Here is a 27,201-nt window from a genome sequence, read left to right on the forward strand (position 1 = left end):
ATAAAGAGGTAACAACCAACACCTGCAAAGGCATGAACAATTTTACAGGTGGTGTTACAACATATAATAAGCTTTTTTTTTTACATCATATGGATGGGCCTATGTGTGTGGCTTACTTATGGGAAGAAATAGCCCCAGCAGTGGCGTAGCTATAGGGGTCGCAGGGGTCGCCATGGTGACCGGGCCCCTACGCTAGGGGAGCCCGCACGGCCCCCCTTGCCACTTCCTCCTGTGCTCCCCCAATCCGGGGGGGGCGCGGCAGGGGATATGCCCCCCGGACCTCTTTCAGTTCAGTGAGCTTCCGGGATGCCGGCCCCGGCCGGAAGCTCACTGATGCAGGACCGCGGCGCCGGGACTTCTCCTCCTCGGCAGCTGACATGTGACGTCATCACGTCACATGTCAGCCGCCGTGCAGTAGAGAAGAGAAATCCGGGCACCGCGGTCCTGCATCAGTGAGCTTCTGGCCGGGGCCGGCATCCCGGAAGCTCACTGAACTGAAGAGAAGCTGCCAGGCCTGAGGGAGATCAAGGATCCAGCTAAGGTGAGTTTATTTTTATTTTTTATTTTTTTTACATAAATGTTGCGATGTGGGGGGCTGCACAAGGGGTCTATACAGGGGGGGGGCTGCACAAGGGGTCTATACAGGGGGGGGCTGCACAAGGGGTCTATACAGGGGGGGGGCTGCACAAGGGGTCTATACTGGGGGGGCTGCACAAGGGGTCTATACTGGGGGGGCTGCACAAGGGGTCTATACAGGGGGGGGGCTGCACAAGGGGTCTATACTGGGGGGGGCTGCACAAGGGGTCTATACAGGGGGGGGCTGCACAAGGGGTCTATACTGGGGGGGGCTGCACAAGGGGTCTATACTGGGGGGGGCTGCACAAGGGGTCTATACTGGGGGGGCTGCACAAGGGGTCTATACTGGGGGGGCTGCACAAGGGGTCTATACTGGGGGGGGCTGCACAAGGGGTCTATACTGAGGGGGCTGCACAAGGGGTCTATACTGGGGGGGGCTGCACAAGGGGTCTATACTGGGGGGGGCTGCACAAGGGGTCTATACTGGGGGGGGGCTGCACAAGGGGTCTATACTGGGGGGGGCTGCACAAGGGGTCTATACTGGGGGGGGCTGCACAAGGGGTCTATACTGGGGGGCGGGCTGCACAAGGGGTCTATACTGGGGGGGGCTGCACAAGGGGGTCTATACTGGGGGGGGCTGCACAAGGGGTCTATACTGGGGGGCAGGGGCTTGGCTGCACAAGGGGTCTATACTGGGGGTGGGCTGCACAAGGGGTCTATACTGGGGGGGGGGCTGCACAAGGGGTCTATACTGGGGGTGGCTGCACAAGGGGTCTATACTATGAGGGGGGGCTGCACAAGGGGTCTATACTGGGGGTGGCTGCACAAGGGGTCTATACTATGAGGGGGGGCTGCACAAGGGGTCTATACTGGGGGGGCTGCACAAGGGGTCTATACTGGGAGGGCTGCACAAGGGGTCTATACTATGAGGAGGGCTGCACAAGGGGTCTATACTATGGGAGGGGGGCTACACAGGGGGTCTATACTATGAGAGGGTTACACAGGGGGTCTATACTGTGGGGATCTACACAGGGGGTCTATACTGTGGGGGGGCTACACAGGGGGTCTATACTGTGGGGGGGCTACACAGGGGGTCTATACTATGGGGGGCTACACAGGGGGTCTATATCTACATTATCTGTACTCAGAGATATCACTGTGTTGTCTGGCGTTACATAGGACTGCAGGTGACTACTACATTATCTGTACTCAGAGATATCACTGTGTTATCTGTGCTGTTACATAGGACTGCAGGTGACTACTACATGATCTGTACTCAGAGATATCACTGTGTTATCTGTGGTGTTACATAGGACTGCATGTGACATCTACTACATTATCTGTACTCAGAGGGATATCGCTGTTATCTGTGGTGTTACATAGGACTGCAGGTGATATCAGGTGACTTCTCTAGGTTGCAGAAGTTCAAACTTCATCGTGCCCTGCTGATAGTTTATTATGGGAGTTTTGCAGCATTTGGCTCTTCAGGTTGCAGCACTACAACCCCCATCATATCCAACTGGCAGTTCATGATGAGAGTTGTAGTTTTTCAGCTGGAGAGTCAAAGATTGGAATACAATGATTAGACAATGACACAGTACAGTCCATTAATTATAGGAGCAGTAGTGCAGTACATGAGGTGGAGGCAGTCGCAGTGCATTAGAACATGGTGGCACATAAGATTAATTGGATATAACGTTAGATAGGACTTTGCCTGATCGGGTGAGATGGGGGGTCCCAAGCTAACATTTTGCACCAGGGCCCATCAACCTTTAGCTACGCCCCTGAGCCCCAGGATGCACTATGGGAAAAAACAGAAGCCAGCAGAGGCAGTGTAATGTCCTGGGAAATACCTGTCTCCTGGCATTCATGAGGATGTTACTTGGACACATACCAATATCATTTTTGCAGACCAAGTACTTTCCTGTAGGCAGAAACTGTTTAGGAACGAGGAAAATGACAAAGAGATCAAGGTGTGCAGTCTACTTTTAAATTTCTCAATGCCTAATCTATAGATCCAACTCACAACATACAGAATCTGCTGTTAACATTGTAAGGGTACACACCTGCAAAAAACTGTCCATGCACGGACAGTGTTCTGCAGACCAGACCTCAGAGCTCACAGCCAGTACAGCAGCGCAAAGATTTACACAGTTTTGGAACTCCCAAAACTGTGTTATTTGGGGTTAATGGCTATATATAAAAGAAACTGGACCAATGAGGCCTTAGGGAATCTGGGAAGCCCTAAATAGGTGGCGTGCCCCTTGTGAGGGAGGGGGTGGTGGAGTGTGATTAAATAAAATGGAATAAGTGGAAGATATATAACTTATTCTTGAGCCTACCTGACTTCTCGTGTTGGCTGATGTCACGGCTTGCAGGCCTACTTGTTTGTTAACTTTCAATTAAGGAATTAATAAATAATTTTTGTTAAGTAAAAAAAAAGACAGGTGAATTTAATATTATGGCTGATCGGTGTATATATGCAATATACATCTGCCTTCATCATAAAATTATTACCCCAAGATTTATAGACTACTAACGTTACCAATAATAGTACTGACTTTAGTGTGTTTCAGCTTTAACCCCCCACCCCCACCACCACCGAGATAGAACATCAAACATCATTTGTTGGCTCAGGAGGTGTGGCTGGATCTTGTCTGAGCTCTAGCTTCACCCCCTGAGTGATGTCATTGCCTCTGTCCAGCTCTTACAGCCTGCCTACAACACCATCTTCCTGTTATATACATACTGTACATGTCTTTTTGGGACATTTAGATACAGTATGTTTGCAGCCTTGTGGCAGGCAATAATACAGCAGCTTTTGCAAACTTGCTGTCTGCTGTGTACAGCAATGCTGTACAGCAGCTCTGGGAATGTAACTTGGAGGAGTGTTGTGGGAGCTGAGTAGGCAGAGTACCAGAGCTGTGATGGAGATCTAAGAGGAAGCAATGCATTCTGTGACTTGTTAAACTGCTAAAACAGAAGGTAATGAGGATCATGGTAGTGGAAAGGATTACTGACAAATAAAACAGATTGATATTTGGTGGCTTCAAAACTGGGTCACACTGGTAAGCAATGCTATATGTTTCTGCAGTATTATCACTATTTTACTTGATGTCAGCGTAGAGAAACCCTTTAAAGGAGTTGTCTAGAAAAAATTCTTTTTAAAAAGGGCCAGGTTCTTCAGAAATAAAAACCTATACTTACCTGCCCTGCTCCCCTGCCACTGCTGTTCTAACAGCTGCTGCTCCCTAGTGCTCCCAGCTTCTTCCTTCTTTCTATCATGTGTCGACCACACAGGAACCATCCACTCATCCAGACACTGCGGCTAGTAATTGGTTGGGCAGGCAGGTTCCTGCAGGGTTGGTGAATCAATAGGAGCAGGTAGAATAACTGGAGAGTAAACCAACAGCGGCAGGAGATTGAGGCAGGTGAGTATGAATTATTTCTTTATTTATTTTACAGCACCCAAGTCCTTTGTGGAAAAAAAAACTTTCCAGGACAACACCTTTAATGAGGGCATCTTAAAATCCTCTATAATTCTACCGGTATGTAGGATTTGTTTTACATACAGTATTCTATCTATCTATCTATCTATCTATCTATCTATCTATCTATCTATCTTCTATCTATCTATCTATCTATCTATCTATCTATCTATCGATCTATCTATCTATCTATCATTATCTATCTCCTATCTATCTATCTATCTATCTATCTATCTATCTATCATCTATCTATCTATCTATCTATCTATCTATCTCCTATCTATCTATCTTCTATCTATCTATCTATCTATCTATCTATCTATCTATCTATCATTATCTATCTATCTATCTATCTATCTATCTATCATTATCTATCTATCTATCTATCTATCTATCTATCATCTATCTATCTATCTATCTATCTATCTATCTATCTATCTATCTACCTCCTATCTATTCTGCCACAAAATCATACATGTTAAACATTCATATATTTATGCAACATCTTACTGCCTGCAATCATATAGATCAGGGCGGATCAAGGTTTTTTGCCGGTGATTTTTTGATTACACGGTTATTAAGGGCATCTTATAATCCATCTGAATAATGGATCCTTTGATATGTTATCCGAATGCGCATAACACCTTCCCTTCTCCATCTATATCAATCAAAAAGCGGGAGTATTTTGTGAACTATCAGTGGAAGGAATAGACTGCTGCTATTTGTGACGGCAAACAAAAGCAATCATGACTGCCAAACACACACTATAGCAGGCAGCATCTCCGCTCTGCGAGACAGAAAGTAATTAGAATGCTTTTAATGTCCAAAAGAATGATGCTGATAGGCTGCCACAGATGTGTAGATTTATGAATATTTATACGGTGGTTTATAGCTGACACTTTTATCAGTTGAAGAAGATAAAATATCTGCCTGACTCAAAAGCTTGACAGTCAGGTTAATAAAATCTCATTAAAGAGAATGACCTATGCAATTATATAGGATTTATTGTAATTCATTTTTGATTGTGTTCTGCTTAAAGATGCAGTTTCCCATTTCCTGATGCCACATTTCGGTCGCACATCAAAATTCTTCTGCGTTTAACTCCAAGCTGTCCTCGGAGAAGATGAGAGATGAGTAAACAAAGCGCTGCATCCTAGGCTTTTATCTTTTTTTTTTTTTCTTTTCCGTTGTTTTTTTAACCGTCCTTGGCTAGAAATCGGACAAGCAGAAGAAAAATAATGAAACGCTAAGGGCAGATGTGTCTATGAGACTGGCACTGTCACTCTGTTGTGTTTGAGAAGAAGAAGTAACACATTCGTATGCGTTGGAGAATTTTGAAGTGGGCAAATAGCCAAAGATTGGTTTCTCTCTGTAATAAATCAGGTGTGCCTACCAGGCCAATTGGGGCCCATGACTGTGCCATATCAGTAGGCTGTGGGTACAATATGTGCCAGTAAGGGCATAGGATGAAATAAGAGGGGAAAAATACTGACCCAATGATAGGATTTTAATGCTCTTTTTATTTGACACTTCTTTAAAAAAAACAGAGATTACTCCGACGAGATGGCCAACATGATTGACTTATAGTACCTATTATCATGGTCGTAGTAAAAGTTTATTCCACCTTAAGTCCCTATTACACAAAGCGATTATCGGCCATACTCGGCCGATAACGGTTGTTACCGCCGATAGTTGTTTTGGGTAGTAGAAGTCAACAACCAACCAACATACATGATATCGGCGGATTGTTGTCTTTCAACAGGCTGAAACAGTAACGGTCAGCCTGGCAACGATCTGCTGCCATCCCTCCACATAACAGGAGCGGCAGCAGCAGAACGCCGCTGTCTCCTATGGGCTGCCTAGACGATCAGACAATCGCCCAGACAGCCCCCCGCAGGCCACCACGCCCCAGCTCTTACTCACTACTCCTCGCTCGCTGTCGGCGCAACTAATAGTGCTGGCATTGGGTGTGGGAACGAGGAGCATGTGAGCGCTGACCTGACAGGTTGGCGCTCACTTGCTCTCCACATCCCCCCATGTAATAGGGGCTTTAGTCAATGTGGGTAAATATACCCTAAAGCAAGGGTGGACATAGAATGGTCCATGCAAATAGGTAATAAAAGTTCAAAAGAACATATACTATATATAACTTTTTATATAATTGTGTAGCCCTGAGTGCCTTGATTTCATTTTTATTTTGTTGCTATGCCTCTCTGTTCCCGATGATAAAGTAACTTACTAAAGGACCTATTACACGGAACGATTATTGGCCGTATTTGGCTGACATATCGTCCGATAACCGTTCCGTGTAATAAAAGACAAACGATCAGCCGACATAAAGGATGTCGGCTGATTGTTTCAGTCGTTTGTCTTTCAACATGTTGAAAGATAATCAACTCATATAGCAGCGATCTATATGGATCTATATGGATGTCGCCCCGTGGAATAGGAGCACTGGCAGCAGACCACGCTATGCTCTATGGGCTGTCCGGACGATCTAGCAATCACCCGGGCAGCCCCCCCCCCCCCCCGCAATTCCCCACGGTCCCCCCTGTACTCACCCTCTTGCTGCCGCTGCGTGTAATAGCGCCGGCAACCAATGGGGAAAGAGGAGCAAACGAGCACTGACAGCGCTCTTTTGCTCCTCAAGTCGCCCCATGTAATAGGGGTAAGTCAGGGGCAATGCACTGCCATCCTATAATAATGCTTGTGAACTTTTAGGTAGAAGAAGAGGAAAACTATAATAGCACCAACTTAATGGGGTTGTCTGGGATTACCAAAATATGCTTCACTGACTCAAAGAAATTGGCATGTGTGGCAGCTGCCTTACACAACCAATGGAACGTTGTGGCACCATTTATAATTTTTTTTAGCTATGTTATTCTTCATACGCTTCCTTTTGCTGCTATATTAAATAATTCATTAGACCGATGTCTAGCTTGGCTACATAGATAAAAACAACACTTACAATTTAGTATGGTAAATTAACTGAATACTGCAATCTCAAGTTTGATTTTGTGAGATTGTGCGATGTGTAGGTATCAATTCATGTATCATACAGAGGGATGTGACATTTATATACAACCATCTGTAAACCAGTAACAGGACACCCAATAATGAGTGACATAACCTGCAAGTACAAAGTTACCGGAATTATTGTAACATGCAGAAAAGCCATTTAGTCATGTATCTGTGTATGCTGGATTACACACTGTTAGGCTATGTTCACACTATGTAAAAGTATGGCCGTTGTTGCCATCGGCAACGGTACGGTACGGTGTGGAACACTGTCTTTACTGCTATGGGATCCCGGCCGGAGCGTATATACATAGGGGGAGATTTACCAAAGGGTGTAAAATTTAGACTGGTGTAAACTGGCCACATCAACCAATCTAGCTCTGGTGAAAGGAAAGAGGAGCTGTGATTGGTTGCTGTGGCCAGTTTGCACCAGTCTAAATTTGACACCCTAAAGTTTGTAAGAAAAAGCAGAATACTGCAAATGTCTCAACTTTAGCTCTACAAGTAGCACATCTCTATACTGACATTTGCACCAAAGTCTTTAAGCCATGATAAAATACTCTTAGGGGCACATTTATCATACACTTCAAACGTGGCCTGGGCTTGGTTTTTTGTTAGCTGCTTTATTAGCCAGATGTATCATTTGTGGTTTTTAAGTTTTTGTGCATAAAAATAGCACAGCAGTACTCCACTCCTACCCTGGTGTTGTTGTTTTTTTTGGCAAAAAATAAATAAAAAAAATTGAGCAAAATAATTTGGCAAGATTCATCAAGGCCTGTCCACTTAAAGGGGTACTCCGGCGGGGGGCTTTTTTCCGATCTGGCCGCTCAGCCAGTCAGTGACGGAGGTGGGATCCCGCCTTCGTCACTGACTGGCTGAGTGGACTTGAAACGTCACGTCTCAAGCCCGCATCAGAGACCAGGAAGCGGCCAAGCAGTAGGGACCGGAGTGCCGCAATACGGGACCCGTCGCTGGAAGCAGGGAGGTCAGTGGACATCGCTGCCCTCAGCCACCTCCTCCCCGGCCAGATCGAAAAAAAGCCCCCCCCCCCCCCGCCGGAGCACTCCTTTAATGGTAAATGTTGATCATGGGTCTGTGAGTTTTTGCACAGCACAGAAAAATTTGTGAGCACAAAAAAATTGCGATAGTGATCATATAGTAAAGCCGATAAGTAAATGTATCACAATAAATATAATAATATTTTGAACTAATAGTAATTTTAGAACTGCACACAGCCACCACTTATGACATACTGTTCACATGCTGAACTCAGTGACAGAACATTATGAATTATGGGACCATTTAAAGGACTTGTCATAGTAACAGGTCAAAAGTTCTGAATGGGTGTTGGGTCTAGGTGTTGAGAACCTCAGAAATCGCTTACTTAAAGGGACAGATGTGCTCGGATAAGTGCTGTGCTTCTACATCTTTCTGCTTGACTGTACTCAGAGAGCCTAATGAGTGGTATACAGATTTACAGAAAGTCTAAGATGTTTGCTGAATCCGTATACTACTACATCCCAGGTAAGCTAAGTAGAAAAACGAAGGAAATGGCACAGACCTCAGCTCAAAACTTCAAATGTTGTCAGCTTCAAATGTTGTTAGCATGATTTTCAGATTTTAGGCGATTATTTAAGGACATAGATTTTAAATAATATCACTAACATTCCAGAATTTAGGATCAAACTATAAAGAACATTAAAAAGTTTGAACCATTAAGAAAACAAGAACATGTTTTTAAAAAGTTTGAACCATTAAGAAAACAAGAACATGTTCATATACTCTATTAGGGCATTCTGAATTACTAGAGGGGGACAGGAGTGACTGCAAAGAGCATCTCTCACCAAGGAGGGTCTGTTCTGTCCTGCATTACATAGACAACCTCTTGAGGTGAACTGGGCACCGTGTAATGCCCTATTTTCCCCTGTGGTGGCACTGTGGGGAAATTCAACACTTCCAGGTTTTCTTGCAGACTACAGTGGATACATGCAAGATTTTGCACAGGGATACTATGACATCTACTTGTTTTCGAGGAAATTCCTAAAGAGTTGGGATAGTACAATGTGAAGATCGCCTTTAAGTACATTTTAGAATACTGGGGGGGGGCATAAATAAATTGTCTTATTTGTCCAGAGCAACTTATGCAATAATTATTTATTAGTCTATTTTTATTTGGAAAAAAAAAATCTGCTGACCTAAATATTTTTGCTGATTTTACCCAAATTAAAAGTGCTGATTCTATATCTGAAGGCAAAAAATATGCAATATGTCAATTTTTTTTCCCACAAATAAAAATGTTTGATTAAAGGTTTTATTAACGTCTAATATTTTTGGTAATAAGTTCTGAAGATGCAATAGCATGTAATATCCTTGTTCCATGCAAAAAAGCAAGTATATTTTCTAACCAAGAAAGCAATAGTTGTGTTAAGTTTCATTTTAGGGAGAAATTTTCCCTTTTTGGATACCCTGGAATAATTCTGATCAGGGTTGTTTGTCAAGCTGTAAACACCAGCAGTAGTCTGCCATCATGTTTTGTTCCATCTGGTGTCTATGTTCCATGGTCTTGATGTCTTGGTGAAAGTGTTCTCCTTGTTCTTCACTCATAGCTCCCAGATTTGAAGGGAAGTAGTTCAGGTGGTTATGAAGGAAATGCAATTTAACACTTATGTTTGCCCCGAGTCTTTGAAAAGAGATCAATAAATTTTGAACTAAAAGGTTATAATTTTCTGCCCTAAAGTTGCCAAGAAAGTCTGTAGTGACGTCAGAAAAGGCAGACCGAGCATTATTATCTATGGTTTTCATGGTATTAAGGAATTCTTTGTCTTTGGGTAGAAGTCTTATTTGCGGGCCATCAAATATGCCAGCTTTTAACTTCTCTCGGGAAATCCAGCTACATGTATTAAAAAAACAGTTCAATTTACCTTATTAATGTATATTGCAAAAATTATTATCATGACCTAATCCAAATAAAACTAAATTGTCAAAATATTTCATAGTTACGCCTTGAATTTCCTGCCACTTGTAAGCGTCGTGAACAACTGAATGTTGCGGTTTTCACGCTACTTATGTAGCCACAAAATGCCAACGTCAGCAGTTTTAAACTACTTATTCAGTATTCTTCCATTTAGTTATACCTATTGCATATTCAGCATATGTTTCTGCACTCTATTATGTTTTTTCACACTCAGCATTTCCAAATAATATAATTATTTATAATGTTACGTTATAACTGCAAGAGTTTATTAGTAAACAGAGTTTTGCGGAAGAACTGTAAGGAACTGTAGGAAACGGGTGCTTTTTTTTGGATTTAGCACACCAAAATACATAAAGATCACCTGTTATCTTGTAGTCTGCAAAATTGATGTATACCAGTGTAATGAATTAAAAGGGTGGGATAAAACTTTGGGAGTGAACATTCAGTACTAAAAAAATGCCATATTAAAGGCAACTAGACTACATGTACGAGAAATTAGCAAAAGAAAAGGGAAGAACAAGCCTCTATGGTTGACTAGTGGTGTTAAGGCTATTGAAAAGGACAAAAAGGCAGCCTATGAGATATAAAGAGACTGGAAGTATAGATGACAGAGAAACGTATAAAGTTATACAGAAGGAGGCAAGGCAGATTATAAACGCTGCTAAAGCCTCAAAAAAAGAGGAAATGGCAAGAATCTGTTAAGGAGTGAAACCTTGATTGGTGCTCCTTTACTGAGCCTATTAAACGTTTCGAACATTGTTTAGCAAGGGCTGCACTGACATAGTTAGTGATGCGTGCAGCCCTTGTCCTAAACTGTTCATACAGTGTGTTGTGTCGAAAAGCAAGCAGAGGGCAGGAGAAGACCGGGAGCGGGGAGAGGTAATGTATGAACAGTTTATTCAGTCATTAGCCGTTGGCCACACATTGCTACTGTTGGCGGGCAATGATTTTAGGTCTGGACCTAAAGAAACGATGATGATTTTATCAGCTGATTGTTGTCTCTATTAAACAGAGTGATAATCTGCCGAATCGGCCTGAGATGTTTCTGATGATTGGAGAACAGCCAGTGTTATACCCATCCACAAGAAGGGTGGTAGAGAGAGCCCAGTAACTACAGGCCAGTTAGCTTGACATCTGTAATAGTAAAAATGATGTAAACTCTTCTAAAAAAAAAAAAAAAAGAAGATAATGTATTATGTAAGAATCAACAATTTGATGGATCCAAACCAGCATGGTTTTACTGCGGGCAGATTATGTCAGACTTATCTCATTGATTTCTTTGATTATGTCAGAAAAGTGCTGGATAAAGGGGATGACATGGATATTGCCCCTCTAGACTTCAGCAGAGCCTTTGATACAGTTCGCCATAAAGAGCTGATAGAGAATTTAAAGAACACTGGACTTAATCCTTGGATAGTTCAGTGGATTTGTTGTTGGCTGAAGGATAGATATCAGAGGGTTATCGTTAATGGTGTATTCAATATGGAAAATGATTTAGCGTTGCTAGATAAGTGGTCCAAACAAGTACCAAACCAAATGTAAAATAATGTACTTGGGGAGGAGGAATCCTCTATCCGAGTATCATATCGATAGTACTATGTTGGAAAAGACTTCAGAGGAGAAGGCTATATAGCTAGAGGTATAACCAGTAGGAAGAGGGAGATTGTGATCCCGCTGTATAGAGCTTTAGTGAGACCTTATCTGGAATACTGTGTCCAGTTCTGGAGACCTCACCTAACAAAGATATTGTAGCCCGTCTTTGGAACGGGTCCAAAGACGGGCTACAAAATAGTGGAGGGTGTAAGGAATAAACCATATCAGGAAAGACTTAAGGATTTGAATCTGTATAGTCTGAAGGAAAAAAGAGAAAGGGGGGACATGATCAAAACCTTTAAATATGTTAACGGTCTAAATAAGGTTCAGGAGGGAAGAGTTTTTAGAAAAAACTCAAGAACAGGAGGACAAAGTGAGAGGTTAGTTGGGGGAAAGATTAAAAGCAATGTGTTAGCACCGGGACACTGGCAGACAAGACAAGAACAGTGAGCCCTAAGCTGAACCCACCCACTGTCCCTGCCTACTTGCCACAAGACAGCCCTAGGTGACTGCAGGCAACCACGGTGCCAGTCCCTGCACTGAAATAGGTGGATAACACGTAACAGGACAGACAAACAAACACAATGGAATTAAAGTCTACAGTCAGGGTCGGCAACAGCGGGCAGCGAAGTACAAAGCGACAAGCAACAGAGAAAGGTCCAGATACAGGCACAAGATTCAGGGCAGGTAGCAAACAAGGATAGTCAAAGCAGAGAAAGCCAAGGGCCAAACACAGAAAGGGAATCAATACAAAGCTGAACAGGAGTATACAACTACAATAACCAGCAAGGATTGCAGGAGCTGGAAACTATTTATGTAGGATCAGGGACCCAGCCCAGCAGCTGATTGGACCAGCCCCTGATCCTTAACACAGCTCACCTGCACAGCAGCAGGTTAACCCTGAAGCTGCCAAGGCATAGCAAGCAAGACGGGTAGGGCTGAACAAACCTAATATACATCTGTGTTCAGATAGGGTTCAGGAAACTGCACAGAAACATAAAACTCAGTGCCTTCTTGGCCCCAAAACCTGAACCAAGGAGCGCCAAGGCGCAGTCCTAACACAATGTGAGAAAATATAACTTTTCTGAAATAGTAGTAGATGCGTGGAACAAATTTCAGCAGATGTACTTAAATCTACAATAACTGAATGTAAACCTGCCTGGGATAAACTTCTATCTATCCTAAGATAATAAGAAGGGAAATACTAAAAGGACAGACTAAATGGACCCAGTGGTCTTTCTCTGCCGACAATCTTCTATGTTTATATGTTTCAGTCATAGCTTAACATTCATTTATTAACAAGTCCCGTTAAAATGAAAGCTGTGATTGGTTGCTATAGGCAAATCAGACTATTTTTTTTTCAGCCTTCCACAATGCAGTGTGTCTGTAGCATGTTGTGACCTATATTATGGTTGCATCTCTAATTATTAACTTTCTTCTTTGAGTCACCAAGTACCCAAGAAAGAGCTCTGTATAGTACCCATCACAATGGAGGATAAATAAACTACTTTGAAGCTTGAAGAGGCTCAGAGATCATTGATGTACTACGGCATGTGCATACAAAACAATTGGGAATAGTCAATAAGCTGACATGGAAGAACAATGGATTAAAAGGATCTGAAAAATGACTTTATCAGTACGTCAGACTCGATATCAATGAACACTCTTCAAGTGCAATGACTCTACCCATGGTTATTGCTCTGAAATTAGTTTCCGGGAATTTGCTTTATTTTCCCTAATATAACATAAAAAAGTGTACCTACAGCACAAAAAGAGGTGCCAAACGGAAACATGTCTCTTGGCAACCATAGGAGAACATGCCCGAATACGCACCACAGGTAACGATTCAGATCGGGGTATGGAGGGATATGGGGAGATCATTAATCTGACACAATATGAATTAACACCTGCATGCATATCATTGTTGAAAAAAGGTCTCAATTTTTGTATATATACTGATTATGATCATAGTGATTTTTTGTCTGATCTGTACAAAGGCATAAGGAAACTTAACCTGAAGCGTTTTTTCTCAGGGAAGGAGGGTGTGTGTAGTACTGACCCCATGGTAGGAGAGACACCTGTGGAAGTGGGAAAACTGGGTTTTATGTTAAATCCAGGTTTTACTGACACTGATAGAGAGATGGTAGAGGTTCTGATGGAGTTGCAGGGGATGGACAGGAGTAATGAGATGATAGTTACTGGCGGTTTTAGAGGGGGTGTTCCATCTAAATTTAACCCACCCTTGCCTGCTGGCAGTAGCCTCGATGTCTTTGCTCAAAATGTTATTAGAGATGTTAAAGCACTCATTTATCCGACTGAAAGAATGAATTTATCCAGAGATGAACTACATGCATTGAAATGGTTGAAATTGAGCAAAGACGTCGTGGTGAAACCAGCGGACAAGGGTGGGAATGTAGTATTAATTCCCAAAGAGTACTACCTAGAGGAGGCTTACCGACAGTTAGGGGACACCAACACCTATGTACAACTTACAGGGGACCCCACTGTTGCCTACCAGAATAAGGTCAGAACTTTACTCAGAGAGGGTGTGGAACGGGGTATTTTTAAGCAAAAGTTTGCAGAGAAACTCATGATAGAGCACCCCAAAAAACCATATTGGTATTGGATACCCAAGATCCATAAATCTGTCGACCGACCCCCGGGTAGGCCGATAGTAGCGGGTAGGGAATCGGTATTAGAACCATTATCCAAATACCTAGATTGGATACTCCGCCCCATTTTATCTAAAGTTCCATCGTATCTTCGTGATACGAGTGAATTACTGGAGATTCTGGATAATTTCTACTGGCAGGATGATTTTTCTCTGGTTAGTGTCGACGTTGAGAGCCTGTACACCCGCATCCCACAGGATGCGGGTGTGCAGGCTATCCGTCGGCACTTGCTATCCCTAGATCAATATGACACAGTTTACATTGATTTTTTGTGTGATATGTTGCGATTGGTGCTCACCCACAACTCGTTCCAGTTCGCTGACCGGTGGTACTGTCAGCGGGCTGGGACGGCGATGGGGACGCCGGTCGCACCCACTTTTGCAAATTTATTTTTGGCTGACCTTGAAAAGGATATCATTTTTTCTCCCAATAACCGGTTTTCTACACACATTAAACTCTTCCTAAGATTTATAGATGACATACTGATTGTGTGGTCAGGCAATGAATCTCAGTTCTATGAATTTTTGGAATACATGAATAACAATAATGTGAACATGCACTTTACATCTTGTTTCGGGGGTCATAGCTTAGACTTTCTAGATGTGCACCTACAAATACGTAATGGTACCTTATGTCTATCAGGCTTCCGTAAACCTACGGCCACCAATTCACTGCTGCGGTATGAGAGTTTCCATCCGCAGCATGTGAAGGAGGCCATACCATACGGCCAGTTTGTCCGGTTACGCCGCATAAACAATTCAGATGAGGGGTTTGAAACACAGGCCAATGAATTGAGTATGCGTCTGATTAGTCGCGGTTATCCACAGGTTAATGTGAACAGGGCTCTAGAACGAGCGAGAAACCTTACACGTAGAAAATTGATTTACTCGCGTAAAAATAAAAAGGAGTTATCCAACAGAATGGTGTTCAGCTTTAGACATAGCCCTATGAACAATATTATAAAAACAGCTATTAATAAGAACTGGCAAATATTGGGTGAGGATGAACTCCTAAAGGAGGTCACGGGTGAACGTCCTATAGTGGCCTTTAAAAGATGTACTAATCTTAGGGACGAATTGGTTCATGGTCGTGTAACAGTAGAGAGTAAGTCTGATAATTGGCTAAATCGTGACCTCCCAAAGGGTAACCACAAATGTGGTAGCTGCAGTTACTGTAGCTACATGAATAATACCCAATGGATCTGTTTGGGCGGCCATGATATTTTTATTAATGATTTCATCACCTGCAGAACATCCTATGTTGTGTATACGATTACCTGTAATTGTAAATTCTTTTATATAGGTAAAACGATAAGACCCCTGTTCAAACGTTTCTCAGAACATCTGCGTTCAATCAGAACAGGGAAGGGATGTCCAAAATTGATCCAACATTTTAGAGAAAAACACCAGGGTGATGTATCACACATGAAGTTTATGGGTTTGCTACGTATTAATAACTCAAAGGCAGGTGGTGATAAACATGCTTTATTACTGAAAAAAGAAATGGAATTTATCCTACGTACAGGAGCTCTGGGTCCGTTAGGTCTTAATGACCGCACAGATTTACAAGCAATAGTATAAATGGACTCTATGATGGCACTTTATGATATAATATTGTTAGTTATTGCTGTTTTCTACTATATCCTAACGTTTGCAGTATCAATGTTTTTATTTTCACTATTTATGGTGTCTTTTGTATAGTTGTTATTTATAGCTGTACTGTCTCTTTAACTGCACCTTGTATATATAGGGGGTGGGGTGTAGTAATGGGATATGGGCCAAGAGGAAGCGCGGTGAGAGCGCGAGCGATCGTAGCCTGTGTCTTTATTTGTATCCACGAGCATGTGAAACAAATAAATTATCACTAGCAAAGATTGGACGTGTGCCGCATCATTTTCGTTCTTTTGGAATTATATACACAATACTAATCTGCTACAATAAAAAGCGCATTGGTTAAAATGTATGAATATTCCAGTTTACAGAAACCACAGTGATTCTGTGTAAGATGCAGGGAAATAGTGGCACTTTGTATCTAGAAATAGTGCAACAAGTCTAGTCTACATACTAGTATTTACATATAGCAGCTCGGACATTATGCATAGACATATCAGTCTATACATATTGTAGACATATTTCCACAAAAGAATAAAAAAAAAAACAAGCTTGGTGCTAAGCAATATACCTATTATTATGTCTAATAGCTCCATTATTTACATGTCGCCCATAGTATACACTCCGCCCGGGATCCCTAGCTGTCGCAGTAAAAACTGACATGTCAGTTTTGTACGGCCGCTATTCATTAAATAGCGGCCGCACACCACTGACTGTTCGCACAATGGAAAATGCAGCTCCAGACGTACTCTCCCTTGTGTGCAATGGTGAATTGGGAGGTGGGCCCACACGGATGCATTCAATAGAATTGAGGTTCATCCAGCCAGTACTGCAGTACGGGCCGGGATGATCTTCCCAGACACCGGACGTTCTGTGACACGGCTGGGTCCCAGAACAGCCGGTGTCTTACAGTGTGTGAACCTGGCCTCAAAGTAATGGATAAAATAAAGGAGTCTCCTACCTGCCAAATCCACTTTGGCCTTGCTCTGCTGTACTTTTGAGTCAGAGTGAAAACTGGTACTGTATATGTGCGGAAACAGGCCATACTACTGTATATGGGGTTGACATATCCATGCATCAGACAGCAGAATCATGCATTTCTGGACTAGTGGATTCTATATAAACCCCAAAGGGTTAAAAAGCATGGCCGCTTTCTTCCAGAAACAGGACCACTCGATCAGCCGACATTGTGCATATCGGCTGATTGTTGCCTTTCAACATAAGCTATCATACAAAACGATAATTATGGCATGACCGGTTATTGGCCAAGTATGTCCAATAATTGTTTCTTGTAATAGGACCCTAACAAATTAGTAGCATGTGGTCTATAGGCCATAAGCCACCAAACCTCTCTCACTATAGTAAGGTGGTATATATGAATTTACCATGTGAATCTACAGGGATGGCTTATTACAGTATTCGATAAGGCACTTTTAGGGTTTATTCACATTAGAGAAGAGTTATGAAACCTGTAGAACTATTTTTTGTTGCCCATAGCAACCAATCACAGCTCAGAATAAAAGCTGAACTCGGGTTTCTGTGGGCAAAAAAAAAAACAAACAAAAAGAAAGAAAGACAAGAACTCTTACCATAGGACAGCACAATAAATCTCCCTATTCTGTTGTCACGTTGCATTGTTTTGTTGCTACTTTTGCAAAAATTGTTTCTTTCTCACATTTTGCACCTATAATTTTTTTAATGAAAGGAAAATCTATGTTTGCAAAAACCTAAAGCAATAAGGCATCAAAACTGTCATGCAAGAACAATGTAAAATGTGCTTTATACTAAGTATAATGGCTGACAATGTTCATCAATCAAGTCTGCATTGAGGATCTCTCTTAGGCTATGTTCACATGCCATTTTTTGAGCCCTAGTTTAGCATTGGCCTTTTTTCCCCAGCAGTTTACGGCTAAATATGAGGCTTAAAAAAATGTTTTGTGAACATAGCCTGAGGCTGGGTTTGCACATGGCATTTTGGTCAATATTTAAAGGTGTCAGTTTGAGTCATCAGACTCATGGTTAGGCCAGGACTTGGATCTATAATATAGATACAGTACATATACGCGGCCAAAGTACACCCACATGAAGCCAACCTACGTATTGTGGTCAGTATTCGTAGCCAAAACCAGAAGTGCAACCGATTGTTTAGTATCGGGGATGGTAAGTGTGGCTTCCCCTACTGCATTAATACCAATTTGTAAACTCATACTAAGGGTAGAAAACCCCTTTGATTTTATCTCTATGTTGGTTGCACTTGTGGTTTTGGCTAAGAATACTGAGCAAAATTCAGATTCACATGGGTGTATTTTGGACGTGTATATTGGACACTTATAAATCATTGGTCCGGCTACATGTGGAATACTGTATACAGTTTTGGGCACCTGCATATAAGAAGGACACAGTTGAACTGGAGCGGCTGCAGAGGAGGGCGCCCAAGGTAATAAATGGGTTACAGTACCAAGACAGTTTATTAAGCTTGAAGCTATTTGGTTTAGAAAAAAGACGTCTTAGGGGCGATCTGTATACAATGTATACAACTATATGAGATCTTTCTGGTGATCTTTTTACACCTAGGCCTGTAACCATGACAAGGGGCCATCCTCTAGATCTAGAGGAAAGAAGGTTTCACCACCAGCAGAGCGGATTCTTCACTGTAAGAGAAGTGAGACTATGGAACTCTCGGCCGCATGATGTTGTGGGCTTTTGCCTTCCTCTGGATACACACTTTAGGGTTTCTGTAGGTTGAACTTAATGGACTCTTGTCTTTTTTCAACCTTATTAACTACAGTATGTTACTATGTTACCAATATTATAGATGCATGTCCTGGCCAAACTTTGGGTGTGAACTGACACCTTAGCCAAATACTGACCAAAATTTCATGTGCAAACCCAGTCTTAGGTTATGTTCAGACAACAGTTTTCAGCCTCATTTTGAGCCATAAACGGTAAAAAATCCCTTTAATGGAAAGAATTGCACCTTTTTGTGGATTTGGACCCACTCCTAGTTTGGGCATAAAATACTAATCGAAATATTGTGTCTCTGTATGGGCTGGGGTAATAGTTTTAAAGCATCTTTCCATCTAGGACTTAGTTATAGTTGTGTAGCATGAATGACACCTCCTGCAACGTCTTATCCTTCTTGTAGGTTCCCTTTAGCCGGCAAAGAGACATCTGCTGCTTGCTCCCTTCAGCATGATCTAAAAGACACAGTGTCCCCTGCTGTGGTCACCTTTGTCGGAGGACCATTAGTACTAGAGCCTTTAAGGATAATACTGTAAAAGTTGATAAGGATTTGTTATCTTGCATAGTCCTGAGAAATGGCAGTGGGCCCTTGTTCCAACCTGGATGAAATGTCCCCTGATTTATGACCCCAGCAGTCCACCACGTGTGGTCTGACTACTCCAGAGCAGACGATACATTATCAGATGTAAATGTAACCACAAATATATCTCTGCCTCAAGGATCTTGTCAGTGCCTCTGCTGGATCATGCATCAGCCTTTGTCAGGAGGGGATACAGATGATTGAATTGTTCGCCTTCCCTTTTTTTTTTACATACAGCAGCTAAATCTAATTCAGGCAATGAATGGTGAGGACAAAACTACACTTCTGTGACTGCTGAGACTTTTAATTAGATCAGGGGAGGCCATTCTTCAGCACTGCGGCCAATGGAGAATTGCCTGGGCTCCAGTATATGTGCAGATGACAGGAGATAATCATTACATGAGGGCCATGAACTTAGCACAACACTATATTTATATATAAAAGGAACCAGACTCATTCGCAAAATAGTCACTTATTTCCCGTATTAAACTTGCAACAGGGTTAAAAGGCACCAAGGGTTAATGCTGAAACACTTGCGCAGAATTGCAGCAGGATAATAGCAGGCCACACAATGTAATGATTTTTGTCATGCCAGTGCTTCTCATTATGACTGGACTAATCTGTGTGGGGTATATTATCCTGTGTAGCTTATACAGATGCAGTTATCCCTCATATTATCCCTACATTCAGAATGTAAATGGTGCTGAATGTTCTCAGGACTGGAGACATGTGAGATAATGGGGTGACATTTTTAGGGCAGTAGGGCAGACATTTTTCTGGCCTTCTTGTCAGTAATCTCATAAAAGAACAGGAAAGTAAGCTGAACTGGCTGATAACAGGGAGCTATAGAGCACATATATATAGTGCACAGCAAATAGAGGTAAGGTATGATGTTTAAGACGCTGCTACAAATCCGTAGGATGATGTATTGTTTATATAGACACCCATTGTTGTTGTTGTTATACAAATAACAATACTAATAAATGGTGCTAATATAATGAATATTTAGTTCTTTGTTCTTCATTACATGTAGGCAGTTGGGGGGTTAACAATAACACAGAATATCTGTAAAAGCAAGGTCATCAGAGGATTCCAGGAAGCTATAGCTTCTCTACAGTATGTGTAATACATGCAGAGGATGGTCAGGAATCTCCTCCCTACACAGCAGCTATACAGAGTGATGCAGCTCAGCAGGGACACAACTTCAGGAAAGTTAACTTTTAATGCAAAGTAAACCTGTTCTAGTGATAGAAGAGAGGTGAGAGCAGAATGGAGAGCGGCACATAATCCAGGTGGGAGAAGAGAGGAAGAATAGATTACCTGAAATGACAGATGAATCTCTCACCTTCCTATATGACATATATAACTTTATAGAATTTTTTTTTTTTTCAAACTACAGTAAGTACACAAAGTGATCATGGGCAAGGGGTGCACCCATTAGTCTTCCTACAAGTTAACCCCCTTGTTGGAGTCACAGCTAGAACTGCACCCCATCAGTTCTTCTACATAGGGTCCATACAACCTGATGCACATCCTGAGGTCTACCCTCAACAAAATAACCATCCACACAGGTGCACCCAACTGACCTTCTATAGGAAATACACAGCACCCCCCAAAGGACCCTCAACCAGAAATTTACCAGTGAACAATAGATGAGCAATCTCTTTGATCCTTACCTCCACCCCAACTTCCCCTCAACAATAAAGGAATGCCCCCCAAAGTTCTCAATGAGCACACATCCACCTCCAAAAAAGTGACCCCCAACTTCCCAAAGCATTGTGTCTAAGCGCCCCCCCAGAGAGCAGGCATAGAGCCAGGGTGGGAGGTACCTACCTGAGCTGAGTTCTAGGTTGCCCTGACTGGCGGACTGCTGGCAGAACCTGTTGGTGGAGCCCAGATGCCCAGTTGGGGCACCTCCCCTCTGCTGGCACTGGGAGGAGGTGGAGGTGGCAGCCCTGGTGGGCCCGTTCTGATAGGAGCTGTGCGCCTGCTGGTAATGCTGCTGCTGCTGCTGCTGATCACTGATGGAGGCTGCTAGATGCTGCTGCTGCTGCTGCTGGAAGAGGTGCCCTGCAGGGACCCCCAGATGGGGGATCTCCACCATGGTGGGTCTCTCGTACCTCCTGGCCAGGGACCTCTTGTTGGAGAAGGTCTTGAGGACGCTGTAGGGGCTCCTTTGCTTGTAGATTTTGGGGATGCAGGGCCCCTCCTCTGCTGGCTGCATCTCCTCCTCCATCTCTGCCTTCCTTCCCCGGGCTCGTCTCCTTGTGGCTGCTGAGCTGCTGCTGCTCAGCCGTGTAGGGTGCTGTGTGATTGACAGGCGGCCTCTCCAATGCCTGCAGGGAGAAGGGAGGTAAAGAGCAAGTGTTTAGGGTAATATTTGCTAATGATGATGGGGGGAAGGGGCGGGTCCTGCAGCTGCTGCTGCTGCCTGGGAGCTGCCTGAGCTCTGCTGGATGTTCACATCCAGGTGCTGGAAGTGTGGGGAGTCTCCAGCCCAGCAGCACCATGCCCCTCAGAGCTGAAATCCCTCATCCTGCAGGATATCATGCTGCCTGGAAGTGCCCTGTCCTGTCTGGAACATCACCACTCTGCTTATCCCAAGTAGTCTGCAAGAGGAGCAACACATTATTACAGGGAGCATAAAGAGTTAATGATTTAAAGGGCTTCTGTGGATTTATAGAGAATGTGGCTAAACTAAGAGAAGGCATGTTACAGTGTGGAGCAGAAGCACTTATGCACTTATGTACATAGGGATCTATGTATATGTCTGTATACATAAGGATATAGGGATCTATGTATATGTCTGTATACATAAGGATCTATGTATATGTTTGTATACATAAGGATATAGGGATCTATGTATATGTCTGTATACATAAGGATCTATGTATATGTTTGTATACATAAGGATATAGGGATCTATGTATATGTCTGTATACATAAGGATCTATGTATATGTTTGTATACATAAAGATATATGTATGTGTCTGTATACATAAGGATCTATGTATATGTCTGTATACATAAGGATATAGGGATCTATGTATATGTCTGTATACATAAGGATCTATGTATACATAAGGATATATGTATGTGTCTGTATACATAAGGATATATGTATGTGTCTGTATACATAAGGATATATGTATGTGTCTGTATACATAAGGGTCTATGTATGTGTCTGTATACAAAGGATCTATGTATGTGTCTCCATTAGGTGGAAGTTTTCTATTATGATACATTGTTTCTAGCATTACACACATTCAGTAATATTAGTACATTGTGTTTATTAGACATTTTCCAATGTAAACAACAGGACAAAGCAGAAGTCAAAGGAGAACAGTCGTCAAAGGCAAAATCTGCTAGAGAGTAATGAGGAGCAATCCCAGTAAATATAAAGCAGTTCTCTCAGTCTCGGTAAGCTGTGGGTTTGTTCAGTAGCTGAAGTTCACAACCATTGTTACAGCGTATGAGAAGAAAGCTATAGATTACAGTATATCATAGTGTGTATGTACAATAGATAGCAGTGTATGGGTATAAATATGAGTAGCAGACATGTGACACTGTAACCCAGTCCTCAGGTACTGCTCTCATAGACTATAGCCACAGGTGTGATTCCTATTATTCTTACACCGACTCATAGACATACTGTAGTTAGCGGATTAAACTTCACCGACTCAGAGGGCTCTGCAGGGCGTTCTGCTGCTCGAAATAAGAAGAACATTGGAAAATGGGCACCTGAGATGACGCCCTTACCAATACAAATTGTAACTTTGGAAAAGAAAGCAGCGACCAATTATGGTTCTCTTTATTACATCAAACATGCTGATTCCACATCTATACTCACTTTTGCTGTAGCATGTTACCATTCTTTGTAATTTTAAGAAGAACTTTAACAAAAGTATTATCTAATAAACATGTTTATTAAAGTGAATCTGTCACCGAGACAATGTTATCTAATCTATCACCATCATGTTATAGAGCAGGAAGAACTGAGCAGATTGATATATATATAGATATATATATATATATTGGTGAAAAAATGATTCAGTAACTTGTAACTTGATTAAAATCCCTGTTCATTCTGTGATAAGGAGTCCAGTGGGCGGTGTCACTCAATGGACTGGACTCTTTACTATGGAAACATTAGAGATCTCAATCAATAAATTACAAGTTATACTGAATTTTTTCCCATAAAGATATATATCAATCTGCTCAGCTCCTTCTGCTCTATTACATGATGCCAATAGCTTATGTAGCATCTTCATGGTGACAGGTTCTCTTTAAAGTGACTCTGTACCCACAATCTGACCCCGCCAAACCACTTGTACCTTCAGATAGCTGCTTTTAATCTAAGATCTGTCCTGGGGTCCGTTCAGCAGGTGATGCAGTTATTATCCTAAAAAACAACTTTTAAACTTGCAGCCCGTGCCAAACAGGAGTATATGTGCCCTAACTTTGCGCCACCCTTCCATCCCTCCTCCCCACCCTTTTCATTGTTAGGAATGTCACTGAAACATTTACTCCTGTCTGAACATTCTTAACGATCCAGCCCATGTGCCGGGTTAACACAGCTGATGAATAGGAGGCAATCTGCCAGGAGCATTACTAAAGATGAGGAGGGCGGGGAGGAGGGACAGAGAGGTTGTGCCAGCCTAATGCATACACACTCTAGGCCACGGCCATTGGGCACGGGGCTGCCAGTTTAAAAGTTGTTTTTTAGGACAATAACTGCATTACCTGCAGAATGGACCCCAGGACAGATCTTGGATTAAAAGCAGCTATCCGAAGGTACAAGTGGTTTGGAGGGGTCAGATTGTGGGTATAGAGTCGCTTTAACATCAAGTCACATCTAATCACTTATATACCCTGATATCATAGATCCCACACATGAAATAACTTATTTATATAGGCCATTTACAGAACGCTATTCTGCAACAATATCAAGTTCTGATAAACATATCTACAATTGTACTAATTGTTTTGCATGTAATTTGGTTACATTTGATATGTGTCACTTTATTTACGGGAACTTTATATTGTTGTAGAATAGCGTTCTGTAAATGGCCTATATAAATAAGTTATGTCATGTGTGGGATCTACGATATCATGGTATATTAGTGATGTGACTTGACGTTAATAAACATGTTTGGTAGGCTTGTTAGTATGTATCAGATAATACCATTGTTAAAGATTAAAGATTGCTATAGATTTGGACACACCTCAGGGTACCCGGGTCATGGAACCTAGCACTAAGTGGGTGTAATGCTAGAACAGATGTGTGGTAATGTGAGGTTTATATTGTGGAATCCAATTTGTATTGTGACAAAACCTTCACAATTGTATAATTTTATAAACCTACTTATAAACTACACAGCATGCACTAAGCTTTGTTTAGGTCAAGGTTGAACTGTACTCACATAAATTAGTATGGCCTTCCTATGGTGGACTGTACTCCCATAAATTACAATGATTGTCTTTAGTTTACTTGACATCATTTTGGCATTTATTGAATCTTATCGCCATCCTATTTGATGTGCGTCTGTCCTGAGACCTAGGAGCTTGCTGCTATGATGGAAGAGGAGGCAGACCAATAACATCCATGTAGTATAAATGTATATAACTTCTTTTATTTGATGGCTTTAAAAAAAAAGTAAAACTTTTTTTAAAAACTAAAAGTTCTTCAAATTGCTCTATTCTGATCACTTTTATTTTATTGTGTCAATTTTTGAACCATGATTAGAGATGAGCGAACCCGGACGTTCGGTATTTGATTAGCGGTGGCTGCTGAACTTGGATAAAGCTCTAAGGTTGTCTGGAAAACATGTATACAGCCAATGACTATATCCATGATTTCCACATAGCCTTAGGGCTTTATCCAAGTTCAGCAGCCACCGCTAATCAAATGCCGAACGATCGGGTTCGGATCGACTCGAGCATGCTCCAGGTTCGCTCATCTCTAACCATGATCTGTTCTTTCTATCAGTACCTTGCTTGGACATATGCGACTTTTTGATCACTTTTTATTAAAATTTTTTTGGATTTGATGTGACCACAGATCTGCAGTTTTGCACTTTGGCAGGTTAATGCGCTTACGCAGTTTACCATGCAAGATCAGAATTGGGAAAATTTAATAGTTTGGGCAATTACGCACGGGGCAATACCAAATACGTTTTTTTATTTATTTTTATAAAGTGGGAAAAGAAGAGTGATTCACAAAGAGTAGACTGCTGCTGGAGTCAGTGCTTCAAAAGCCCCCACATACAGACGTCTGCAGGACATGGGCTACAAGTGTTGCATTCCATGTTCTGACCAATAAACAACGCCAGAAGCTAGTTATCTGGGCCAAGGAAAAGAAGAACTGGACTGTTGATCAGTGGTCCAAGGTGATGATTTCAGATGAAAGTAAATTTTACATTTCATTTGGAAATCAAGGTCCCAGAGTCTGGAGGAAGAGTGGAGAGGCACAATCCAAGCTGCTTGAGGTCTAATGTGAAGTTTCCACAATCAGTGATGGTTTGGGGAGCCATGTCATCTGCTGGTGTAGGTTCACTGTGTTTCATCAACACCAAAGTCAACGCTGCCGTCTACCAGGAAATTTTACAGCACTTTATTCTTCCCTGTGCTGAAAAGATTTTTGGAGATAGAATTTTCATCTTCCAGCAGTATTTGGCACCTGTCCACAGGTACTAATACCTGGTTTACTAACCACAGCATCACTGTGCTTGATTGGCCAGCAAACTCGCCAGACTTTAACCCCATAGAGCATTCATGGGGTATTCTCAAGAGGAAGATGAAAGACACCAGACCCAACAATGCAGATGAGCTGAAGGCCGCTATCAAAGCAACCTGGGCTTCCATAACACCTCTACAGTGCCATCAGCTGATCGCCTCCATGCCATGCCGCATTGATGCTTGAAAAAGTTCACTCTGTATTGAATTGCTGTAATTTTTTTGTTTGTTGATATTCTAATCTATTGCAAACCACTGTGTATATATATTGTAATCCAAATCACTCTTAAACCAAAGCAAATTTTCCCATAAGAAATAATTGAAATGCAGACATTTGGTTCCACACCCCAAAAATAAAAATAATGATTTATTATTCTGAGTAACATGTAAAAGAAATGAAACAAACATTCAGAAACAGCAGAGTATGTCATATATACGTTACTGTACAGTAATGGAGAGGATGAGAAACACAAGGGCTGACAGAGACTGCAGGGGGGAATGTTCAGGGCAGATGTGAGTACAATATAGCAGCACTCTTTGTCTGAGGAGAGAGGGGTTACAGCTATGGAGAGATTACCTCCACAGTCCTGTCCCCTGATGCAAGCCCCAGCCTGAAGTGGCTGCGTTCACACTACGTATATTTCAGTCAGTATATTTCAGTCAGTATTGCAACCAAAACCAGGAGTGGATTAAAAACACAGAAAGGATCTGTTCACACAATGTTGTAATTAAGTGGATGGCCGCCATATAATGGCAAATATTTGCTGTTATTTTAGAACAACGGCTGTTGTATTGAAATAATGGCCGTTATTTACTGTTATATGGCGGCCATCCACTCAATTTCAACATTGTGTGAACAGAGCCTTTCTGTGTTTTTAATCCACTCCTGGTTTTGGTTGCAATACTGACTGAAATATACGTAGTGTGAACGCAGACTAAGACTGTTCAGATATCGATATGATGTTCAGAAACTAGAGAATCGTGATGCCAATTGGTGAGTGAGGATGGGGCATCTTCAGGTGTAGTGCCTAGGGCAGCAGCAGCTGATAATACGGCCTTGGGTGCAAGCATGCAAATATAAACAAAGCATAGTGAATCACAATGATGTGCAGCATGTCACTAGAAATCAGTGATCTGGGTAGGAGGGGGGATGGGGACAGAGGCCTGGGGGGCATCCAGGCAATAGGGGTGCTCTGATCCTATCCTGCTGAGA

General features: G+C 42.2%; 1 protein-coding gene across 1 annotated transcript in view; it reads right to left on the reverse strand.

Annotated features, from left to right (window-relative positions):
- BEND4 (BEN domain containing 4) overlaps nt 1-21,555 on the reverse strand; it is a 118,544-nt gene extending 96,989 nt beyond the window's left edge. The window contains exon 1 of the mRNA XM_069976506.1: nt 21,087-21,555. Coding sequence (XP_069832607.1) covers nt 21,087-21,489 — 403 coding nt within the window. The 5' untranslated portion in view covers nt 21,490-21,555. The remainder of the gene's footprint in view (nt 1-21,086) is intronic.
- Between the last annotated feature and the right edge of the window lie 5,646 nt (nt 21,556-27,201).

Source organism: Dendropsophus ebraccatus, chromosome 7, assembly GCF_027789765.1.
Source record: "Dendropsophus ebraccatus isolate aDenEbr1 chromosome 7, aDenEbr1.pat, whole genome shotgun sequence".
NCBI lineage: Eukaryota > Metazoa > Chordata > Amphibia > Anura > Hylidae > Dendropsophus > Dendropsophus ebraccatus.